Here is an 11,600-nt window from a genome sequence, read left to right as displayed (position 1 = left end):
CGTTTGTGGGTGCTGTTGGATGAGGTATTTTCTAGTGAATTTATATAAGACCTCAGATAGTTTTATTGTTGACTTGGACCATCGGACAATTTCGGAACCGTTGATGTGCTCTCTTATTGAATTTACAAGGATGCCTTGGCATTGCAGCAGCGAAGCATGGTTGAAATACGCTTCGTACTGTTGTTGTTTTAAGGCCTTCATAGCCGGTTTCAATTCGTTGCATTCTGGAATAAGGTTGTCAATATTTCTGTACGCCTTGCAAGATTCACTCCAAAGTGTTCTTATTTCTTCGTTGGAGTTTAGTTTGAAGCACCAGCGGAGTCTCATTCTTAGTAGTTCGGCGTGCTGCTTGAACGCTTTTATGTTGAGACCTCCAATTTTATATGGCAGTGAAATCATTTCAGCGATACAACTGCTGATAGGTAGAGATAACCATTCTCTTACCGTTTCTGTCACGAGGCGGTCCAGAGTGTTTTCAATCCAAGTCAGTGATATATTGTAGGCACGGAGTTCAAATGATAATTGAGAAGGAACGAAGCGTCTAAGAATTTCAAGCTTCCATTGAACTGTCGTATCTAGTCTACCAATCTTTTGCAGCATAACTCTGACTTTATTGTACAAATCATCTTTTTCTTTAGTGTTCTTACCTTCAAAGTCGTAAATGACTCCTAAGTACGTAAAGTGATCGTTCATTTTGATCTGGGGAATTGTTGCATCGTCGATTGTTAACTGAGGCAAAAATTGTTCATATTTGCCATCGAGCTTTCGCATCCCAAACGTACAGCATTTATCTATTCTTAACTTCATACCTGTCCATTTACACCAGGCTTGATTAAGATCGATTAGTTTCTGGGCTCCTTCTGAACTGCTTGAGATGATTGCTGAATCGTCAGCAAATTGAAGCCAACCTCTGGATTTTAGTTTGGCTGTAGGTCCCCATATATATCCACATTGTTGAAATTCTTTCGCTTCTAATATTTTCATTAATGGGTTGAAACAAAGGTTAAATAGTAAAGGAGAACCGGGGTCACCCTGTAGAACACCTCGTTTAACTTGGATTGGTGAGGTTAGTTTGTTGCACACCGATACATTTATCGAGTAATCGGCGTATATTGATCTAATCAGATTGCTGACCTTGGTTGGGATGTGATGGTAGCTTAAAACAGATGGAATTAGATCATGGCTGACCTCACCAAATGCATTGCGTAGATCTAAGAGGGTGACAATGATTGTTCTCTGGTGTCTTTTGGCATCTTTTAGTAGATGAGTTAGTAGTTGCGTGTGTTCAGCTACACCGTCAACCTTGGGGAAAAATCCTTTTTGTATGTTTTTATTGATTAAGTTGTTTTGATCAAGATATTTGTATATTCTATTGTTAATGAATGTTGAAAAGATTTTATAGAATACTGGTTGAAGTGTTATTGGCCTGAAATTTGATGGGTCGCTGGCGTCACCCTTTTTGTGAATTAAAATTGTCAGACCTTTTCTCCAGCAGGAAGGGATCGACGATGTTTTCCAACATTCAACCAGTAACTGATGAAGGATTGTGCGGAGTATTGGACATTTTTTCAAGATAATTATTGACATCTGATCCAATGGGCAAGGAGAAGCTCTCGACTTGCATTTTCGGATAATTGAGAATATTTCATTATATGTTGGAGGTTTGATATTGCAAGCAATTGATGGGTTTGGCAAAGTTTGAATCCAATTTGGCAAGCAGTATTTATTACGACATGGATCATTCAAAATGTTGTGGAAAAACTCTTTACATTTTTCGACGTTAAACATAGGTAGCAAACTACACGTCGGTTTGAGTAGTTTTTCACACGTTGGCCAAAATTTATTTTTTAATTGGCTTGTGATGTCGAGTATTTTCCCAATTTTTGATGCTTTTGATGACGATATTTTTGCTCTTATTTGACGGCTTAACGTGATAATTTGTGTGTCGAAATTGTGGTTGTTACGGCCTAATAGTTTGAGTTGTTTTAGTTCTGATTTTAATTTGTTGGTTGGTATGTCGGATTTTGTTGTTGAATTTGTTTTTTGTTTTAATGTGCCGTATGTTGATGCAAAATAATTGTATATTAGTGACTGTAGATTGGCGGTGAAGTTATTAATGTTGACGATGTTTGGCAGGGCTGTTCTTTGCGACTGGAAGTATGCATTGGCTTCTACCCACTGTGCTGTTGTTTTGGGTAGTTTTATCCCTGGGAGTGATACTTCTGTCTTGACGATAATTTGTGATGTTGGTGACGGCGAAGATGCCTGTTGATGTGGAGGAGATGACGGTTGTTGTGTTTCTGTCGTAGCGATATTTGTTGATGCTGATGTCGGCGGAGACGTCTGCTGGTGCGTTGGAGATGACGACAAGTTTAAATTTTCTTCTGGGTCTTCTGGAGGTTTTGCCGAATTTAAACTTTTACACATTTTGCACGAGCGTTGGTGCATCCGTAGGCCCTTTCTCCCTTTACAACGTTTACCGCAACAACAGATACTTAAATTATTATCCATATTAGCAATATTATTGTTATTTAAATTATCAACGAGTAAGTTTGGAGATATTAAAATATTGTCGCTTTGGGTTGAATGTATACTATTGTTACTATAACTTATTGAAGTAGATTTTGTACAGCGCCAGGAGTGGCTGCTAAGTTTAACAAAGTTTTTAAAACAATATGGACATTTAGTTGCATTTACAATTAGAATTAGGTTTAAAATTATAATTAAATAGTATGAATATCTAAAGTTAGGAGAAATTAATATCAATTTATTCGCCATAATTAACTTAAACTTTCAAACCAATTTTTATACCATAAAATCACATAAAACTCGATTAAAGTAAATAAAACAGTAAGCTAGAAAAATTCTGCCAGCTCTCATGTTTCATAATAATAAGAATAATAATAACAATAACAATCATAATAATAATCATAATAATAATAATAATAACAATATCATTTTATATATCACTATGGCTATCAAAAGTGAATAAATACACGTGAATCAACGTATCACAGACTTTTTGTCAGTGTATTAGGCATGGGTTCCTCACTAAATTCGAACCTGGGCATTGCATCAGCAGCGCCAGGCACCTTAACCATTTAACTATAAACGCCAACCTGCTAACAAAATTTGTCAATAATTCATTAAGCCAAAAGGTAATGACTTTTTTAAAAAAAATAAATGAATGGCGACGAAGATGAAATAACCCTGACGATGGTCATAACAGTAACGATGTGAAGAAGATGATGACCATGACATTAACACAAACAACATCAATGATTTCTTTCTGACATTAACGTCGACTATGGCCGTACTAAAAACAGCAATTACATCAACGCGCGGAATAGTTCTTCTCCGTTGTTATAACTCGCAGCCATTAGGCTTAAAAAGCAGCGCTATAAAATGATACAACTCGTTCATTTATTCATTGGATGTTTTACTGGGGAGGGATTATAGCCAGGCGGACATTCAACGGTCATCATTACGGCCGTCATTGTTATCGCCATTAAAATTATCCTTATAATTATAATTATTATTATTTATATTGTTATTGTTATTATTATTGTTATTATTATATTTTTCCGAAGTTTTACAATTGTTGAGATTGTTTATTTTAATAGATAGCAGGGCAGACGGTTTTGACCGTAACAAAAAATACTGATGACGATGATGATAATATGATGGCGTTGATGATGATGATAATGATGATGATGATGTTGTTGATGATGATGATGACGTTGTTGATGATGTTGTTGTTGATGATGATGATGAGATGATGATGACGTCATTGCCATTAATTTTGACGTTGCGAAAATGCTTTTGATGATGGTGGTAATAACGCAGACGACAAAGATGAAACTGATAATGAAAATCCACGCCATAAACAGTGCAAAAATTTGATAGCAAGCAAACGAAGTTCATATTACACAAACGTGGGAGGATGATGTGGCAAAGAGAGAGAGAGGATAATGTGAGATAATGATACGATAATGTGAGATGTTGATGATGATATGATATTGTGTGATGTAATACGATGCTGTTCTTATGGCGTAACGGATAAAAAATGATATAGCGCCGAAACACGATTGCAAAGTATTCAATTTTTCAAAATCAGCAAAGCAAAGAAGAAAAAGCATAATTCTCAGTGTGTCTTGAAGGAATAAACTCCTCAGCAATTTCCACGTCATCCGCAAATTATTTCCATCCATCATTCTGGTTTCTTTTTTTTTGTTACAAAATATTTTTACATATTCACAATTTTTTATTTATTCTATTTTAATTTTTATTTATTTTTTTCTTGTTTTTTTTTATATTTTTTTTTACAAAGCGTTTGAAGCGGTACTTGAGTGTGACGCAGTGCACAGACTGCTTGTCGTCAAAATGTCGTAGTTTTCTTTGAAATTTCAAAAAGTTTTTTTTGTTGGAAATTTCACTTTCAATTTGTTTGATTATGAAAGGTTTCATTTTTGTGTGCTTGAAATATAGAGGAGTTATTTAATTCAGTCTGTATGTATAGATATGTATAACTGAGGAAACCTGTACAAATGTCTAAAAGGAATACCATACGTTGCACTTATTTTTTTCGAAATGTAAGTGAAGATTTTTTAATAGAGATATTTTTTGTGCTTTTTTGATAAAACACTGCTTTATTAATTATAGTTTACAAAATTATGGGAGTTTTTTGAGCAACTCAATGAATAGTTTGCAGCCAAGAGTTTTGAAAAATTTTGAATTACGATAATAAGCAATATGAAATTTCAGATGTGTGTTCAAAATCGTCAACAACTCTTACATTTTTGAATCGCGTTAAGTGTCGTCAGTTATAAAAAAATATTCGTTCATATTCGTTCGTTCGTTTTTTCATTCGTTCATTCGTTCGTTCATTCATTTATCCGGTTTCTTGGTATTCGCTCGCGATTGTTTCTGTAAACAGTCTTTCAGCTTGAGGAAAATAAATTCTCTCGAATGTTTAATTGCTTCCAATGACGAGAACCGTTAAAATTATTTTCACATGTTTTGTTTTTAAAAATATTTCACGTATTGTACAATTTTTGTGCAAAAAATTGTTTCAACAGTGTTGGAGTTATTTTTAAATATTTCGACAGTTGAATGCTATTTTTTTAATCTGATTTGCTAAAAAAATTTTATTTGTTCGATTTTGGAAAACTATCGAAAAGTTTTTTTGTAACCATTTAATTATTCAGGTTGAAAACCAATTTAATTGAAACTATCCAATTTTTTATTCAATAACACAACCGAAAATAAAACCAGTTATTGTCATTAGAGAAAGTTTCAACTCAGATATTAAACAAAAGACAAAAACTAATCCAAAACACTGAGTCCATGATATGTTTCCATCTAGAGAAGTATAACACCTTCACATCCCAGCAAACGGTTGCAATTGACTTTGTTCGCAAGCAAACGGAGTACAGATTATTCAATACCTGCCAGGATAATGTTTTTCACATGAGGGCAAATTTTAACAATTTTAAACTTGGAAAAGACATCTGAAAGCCTGAAGATCTTTGCTTAAAATAACCAAAACATTCAAACTTTTTTTTCAAATAAAAAAGTCGCTTTCAACTATGTACACATACTAATTATCAATACAAAAAAACCACAACTTGAAATTAATTTGCAATATAAGCAGTGCCATGCTGAATAGTTTGTCAACAAAAACAAAACCTCAGTGCGATTGCAAACGACACTGGAAATTTTCTTTGAAAAACTTTTTATTGAAAACGAATGCATCGTTGTAGCACGGGCAAAATATTAAGAAGTCGGTCCAACAATGATGCTGTCATAACGATCGAAACAGCACTTTGCACGTAACATTAATGTCATCATTTTAGAACGAAACTCAAAAACCACCATTGTAAAAATTTCGACGTGTTTCATTAGGTAGGAACGAAATTAAAACACCATTGAATGAAGAGTAAGATGAGGATGTGCAAACAACTTGTCAGTGCGGTCTTAAGATTTGTATTGTGTGTACTGCACTTTTGATTTGGCAATGATTGTATTACATGGTGAATTTATTTATTCATCTAACTTTCAATCTGTTCGTTTTTTATTCCTTCGTTTATGCGCCCATCCATTCATCCGTCGTTCATCTATATATTCATTCATTTATTTATACATCAATCTATCCTTCCGTCTGTCCGTCCATCTTTTCCTCCATCCCTCCATTCCTCCATCCCTTCATCCATCTATCCATCCATCCGACTATTTATCCATACATCCATCCATCTATCCATACATCATTTTATTCATTCATTCGTACACTTCACCTGTTCGTCTGACAGTCACAATTGAGGTATAGGACGCTTATTATTTGGCCTCCTTGTGTTCTAGATTCATAGGATAGGAGAAAACATATACAAAGAAACCTCTTAAATAGATAAAAAAATTTGCTATTTGCCATTCAAAATTTTTAAACATTTAATTCAAGAGAAACATTTTCTGAAAAGAGGTCCCCTATAGCAACTACATGATCCTTCCACAAGCTGTCGTTCCTTTGAGGCTTGTTAGAGTCTAATGAAAGAAGGAAATCTATTTAAAATCTAGAGGACATGAATAATACGTTGAAAAAATTTGCAATTACTAAAAAATCAATTATTTGAAATTTTACTGATGCTTCTTAATATGAAAATTAAAAAAAAAACTGCTGCCACTAAGAACTGTGATAGCCAGGTTGAGACCAGATACTAGATGACATTTGTTTAAATGTTGTCCATTTGTGTAATAAGTGCCTCCAACTGCCGTTTTGAGGTTTCTTAAATTCAGAGAACTATGTCAAATGGCCCTCGTGACCTTGCCATTACCATGGGAAAAAACCAAACCGCATTGTTCTTCGATAGTTATGTGAGTACGTGAGTACCTAAGTAATGCAAAAAGGTGTTGTAAAATATCCAACTTGGAAAAAAACGTAAAAATTGAATATTTTTCTAAATTTAATTATTTTTCCATTTCTTATTTTATGTTTATAACTTTGTATTAATCACTTTATCAGCAGCAGAACATGGCGTGACAGACCGGCGAATCTTTACATTTCATGTTCCTTCGCTATTTCTCTCCTTTTTAACTTTCTGATATTTTAAACGGTTTGATGCGTGATTCAAGAAAATTGGATTGGTTACCGGCTTTTTAAACTTTGCTAATCACTACACTATTACATTAACGACATAATTATAACATTAATGACATTGTGATGGCCTAATGGTTGAGGTGCTTGGAACTGCTGTTGTCTTGTTCGTACGTGCAATGTGTATAAAGTAGTTAAACATTTGTTTATAGCGTAGTTTTATTTTTTGCATAAATATATAAATACTTTTTTATTATACAACAGCTAGTTCGTTATGTTTTTTTTTTGTAGAAATTAATTGCAGTTAATTGTGATTTTTTGATTTTTTTCGGCCACGAATGATGATATTTAGACATTGTAAACTGTTTAATAATAATTTTAAAAAAATCCAACAAAAAACAATTTTATTTTAAATTTTAATAAAGAATTTTTATCAACTAATTTCATTTAAAATTTTAATAAAGAATTTTCATCAACTAATTTTTTCCATTTTAGAGAAAAAGCCAAAAAAATTTTTTCAAACCTTCCGTCAATCTTCCATCTTCAACGAACAATAAAACAAAAAAATTAAAATTTTCCATTTACCAAATTTGTTTCTAATTTGCAAATAAGGTACCTAACACAACCACATCTGCCTAATGAATTTTTAAACTTCACCACTATCATCGTCATTATTTGGGAGCAACATTTTAAAAGCCATCAAAAAAAAAAAATTTTTTTAATTCTCCATCGATAGCAACTAAACAATTCATCAAACGTTAAAACCATGCTGAAATATCATCGTCAGAATAAGAAACAACAACAACAACAACTTCGGCCTCAAAAAAACCTTTAAAAAAACTTAACATCAACAACGAAGTAAAAGCCGAAACAACATTAATAACATCTTTGACACCAACAGCATCAGCAAATGTATTTTTAATGAAACATCAACAAAACAAAAAAGAAGAGAACGCCAATTGAATCGCCGCGTCATCATTAGGGTGCATATTTAATACAATAACTACTCCCAAATTCACCATCGAATATTTCTCTTCGTCGTCGTCGTCATCATATTCTTCTTCTTCTTCTTCTTCGTCATCATCTTCATCACCATCATTATCATTATCATCATCATCCTCATCCTCATCATCATCATCATCATCATCAATATAATTTCCATCCTCATCACATTGCACATTACTTCTTCATTCTTCAGTACTCAGCAAACGTGAAATTTCTCCCCGAAGCCCCCATTCTTATGAAACCTCTTCTCAAAATGGTGAACGCAACAAAAATTAACTCAACTGAAAATAACACCACCAGCTACACAATCATTCTCATCTGCATCATTTTCATCTTCATCACCGCAGTGGCGGACTGCCACAAGAAAACATCTCAAAAGTCGGAAAATTATTTTCCAGTTTCAACTGCGTTTTCGTCATCATCCCTACATTCTCAAAATTCTTTTTCATCTCTATCGTCGTCATCGCCCTATGTAGAGTCGTTTAATTCTTCAACAACGTCATCTTCGTCGTCATCATTGCCAAGAATCAAAAACATAGATCTCTACAATTTGGATGAAGGTAAATTTTTGCGAATGTAAAAATTGCTAAAAGTTAATGCGTGTTGTGTATGTGTGTGTGTACTTATGTGTGTGTGTGTGTGTGTGTATGTGTGTGTGTGAATATAAAATATACTTGTGGGTACATGCGTTGTGTGTGTGTGATGTATTTCAGATGTCTGCAAATTTTTAATTAATTGAACGTTTAAGTTTAATTAAAATTGAGAAAAACATTATTTGAATTATTTTTCGTCTCTGTGTATACTACTGAATTATTTAGCATCAGCATCGATAATAGAGGCACCATCACTCAAATTCCAATTGAAAGTTTGAAAAACAAATTGCAACCGAAAAAGGCATTGATAAATAAATGTACGAAACGCATACGTAATGGCAATTCAGCCTGAAACAATATTCTACTACCAAAATATTCAAAGCCATCAATTCAAACAAGTTTTAGGAAAATTTCTATCCAATCATCCATTCCACTATTCTTGTATTAGCTTTTATTAATATCTATGTATATAAATATACAATACAGGGATTATATTTTTCTTTCTGACTCTGACTGTATCTCTTTCTCTTCTCTCTTTCTCTCTCTCTCTCTCTCTCTTTATCCTTATTTAATTAACGATTTTATTTGCTATTCGTGACGATCATGGAAGAACGCTATATAAGTTCTTATAATAGTGTAGAATACGTTCGCATTACAAATAATAATTGTTTGCTTTGTAATGTTGTTGTTGTTTTTGTTGTTGTAGTAGTTGTTGTTTGTTGTTGTAGCCAAAAATCAGTTTATCCAAGTTTGTGGTTTTGCGAATTTTAATTCCTCTAAATGAAAAGTATTATTATGTAGGTGATAATTTAGGCTAGGAGGTATAAGTCAATATAGGTTGTATAAGCAAGTATATGTGTCGAAGTAGATAAGCAATTAAAATGATAGTTAAGTTATAAAAGTAGTTCACGACGAGACAGCAAATTTACAGACATAAAGCAGCTTAATTTAAGATAATATAACGTATAATTAATCAGAGCATATAATATTTTGTATAATAAAAATAAAGTGACATACAATAGAGACTGACTGGTTAGAAGGAGTTAGAAAACTAGTTAAGCTCTAGTGAGCAAGGTCTCCAAGTATATAATAGGCGAGCACACAAGTTGATAGAGTAGTCACTTTAACACGCCTTATGCTCTTGAACACTACATATATACTTTTATACATTATCATCATTTGCGTTACTCTTTACATTTTAATTCTCAATTTCAAGTTTTGTTATTTTATTTCATTAAAATATATTTAATTACAATCAAACAATAAAAATAATGTTGACAATAATGTGTGAGTCGTTTCTCGTTCGATTTCCATTATTAAACTTTATAACATTTTAAACACTAATACTCAACACACGTAAGTCGCCAATTAAAGCCATCTATCATTTTTTCATGTACATGAACAACATCGAGTTATTCAACGTTGAGCGAGCGAGTTTACAGAAACAGAACGAATTTCCAGGAGAACAAACTATGTTCTTCGTTCAGTAATCGTTGTAGGATGGTGAAGAGCGACCATTATAACAATCTTTTAAATATTTTTGAAATAATTTCTGGAAAAAATTGAGTTTATTTTATAGAATTGTCATTAAAAATATAGCTAGATTTGATGAATTTGCGTGACTGGGAATAACAAATAGTTTGTTTAATTTGAGATTTTTTATATATTTTTTTCTTTTACGAACGTTTTTCTTCACACCTCATTTAATTTTTCTCACTTTAAGATGCTCTCCAAAAAAATATAAACTCGATTTTATTGGCAATAAATACTCACTAGATATTCAATTATAACTCGATGACGCAATAATAAAATTTAACAACCGGCCAATTTTATTTTAATTATAAAAGTTCTTTGACAATTATAGACCCAAACGCATAGTATTTGGATATTTCATTATTCAAATAATGAAATATCCAAATACGCATTTTATACGTATTTCTACGCCAGTTCCTTATAACGTTTTTATGGGTAACCTGCTTTAGACCAAGGTTAAGTCAAAATGAAAATAGTTACATACCCGTTGTATAAGTTTGTATGATAATGCGTGGTACGATAGTGTAATGGTTAAGGTGCTCGACATTGAGGTTGTTGTGACCAGATTCGAATGCAAAAAGATCCTCTCCTATCACACGCAATGTCAGCAGTGAGTTGGTTTGTCAATTTTTGTTTCTTTTATCTGTGTTTGTTGCTTGCTTTTACCTTTGGGAAATATTAAAAAAACAATTTGTTAAAATAGCTGATATATTATATTTTGACATTTTTAATCAAGTACAATTTATAATATTGATATAGAATTATTAAAATTTTTCACCAAAGTTACACAAATGGTATGATAACAACGAGAAAGAATAACACCGAGGATGATGATGATAACACAGATGATGACACAGATGATGACACAGATGATATGGCAACAACGAGAAAGAATAAATAACCACAACAATAACGATCATGATGTTGATTGATGTGATGAGGAGGATGACCGGCCTGTTGGTCATCATCATAAATCATACGCTGCACTGACCACGCGACGATAAAGTTCAATAATCCGATTATGTTCAATTGATTTAACATCTGGACATCTGACCATTATACTTTTGTTGTTGTTGTTAGCGATGATGATGATGGTGGTGATGATGATAATTTTGGTGGTGATGATGGTGGTGTTTTGTTTTTGATGTTATGTTGATATGATGATCATTGAGGAAAAAAATGGCAAGTAATATACCGACAGAAAGAGTGAAAGTTGATGACAATTTTGATAACATTGACAACAACAATCAAGTAGCAACAACTATATCGCTAGAGGCACCGACGATCTTCTAAATCAAAATATTCTACCGTAACAGCAGAGAATAAAAGCAGATTAAATTGTTGGCATTAACAAATGATAGCGCTGAATGGCGAAGTGGACA

General features: G+C 32.8%; 2 protein-coding genes across 2 annotated transcripts in view; one reads left to right on the top strand and one right to left on the bottom strand.

Moving 5' to 3' along the window:
- The window catches only part of HELRODRAFT_168944 (hypothetical protein), a gene marked incomplete at both ends in the record, with an annotated part of 2,954 nt that extends 527 nt beyond the window's left edge, over positions 1-2,427 (bottom strand). Inside the window, one exon of the mRNA XM_009014786.1 lies at positions 1,521-2,427. Within this exon, the coding sequence (XP_009013034.1) occupies positions 1,521-2,427 (907 nt within the window). The remainder of the gene's footprint in view (positions 1-1,520) is intronic.
- Positions 2,428-6,802: 4,375 nt separating this feature from the next.
- On the top strand, positions 6,803-10,175 carry HELRODRAFT_168943 (hypothetical protein; the record flags this gene model as incomplete). The annotated part of the gene is made up of 3 exons (XM_009014785.1): positions 6,803-6,867; positions 8,393-8,652; positions 10,060-10,175. 3 exons carry the CDS (start codon positions 6,803-6,805, stop codon positions 10,173-10,175), a joined length of 441 nt encoding a protein of 146 aa, XP_009013033.1.
- Positions 10,176-11,600: the final 1,425 nt, after the last annotated feature.

The sequence above is a fragment of the Helobdella robusta genome, assembly GCF_000326865.2.
Source record: "Helobdella robusta unplaced genomic scaffold HELROscaffold_14, whole genome shotgun sequence".
NCBI classification, from domain to species: Eukaryota; Metazoa; Annelida; class Clitellata; order Rhynchobdellida; family Glossiphoniidae; genus Helobdella; species Helobdella robusta.
The sequence above is the reverse complement of the archived record's forward strand: the minus strand, read 5'-3'. Positions and strand labels throughout refer to the sequence as shown.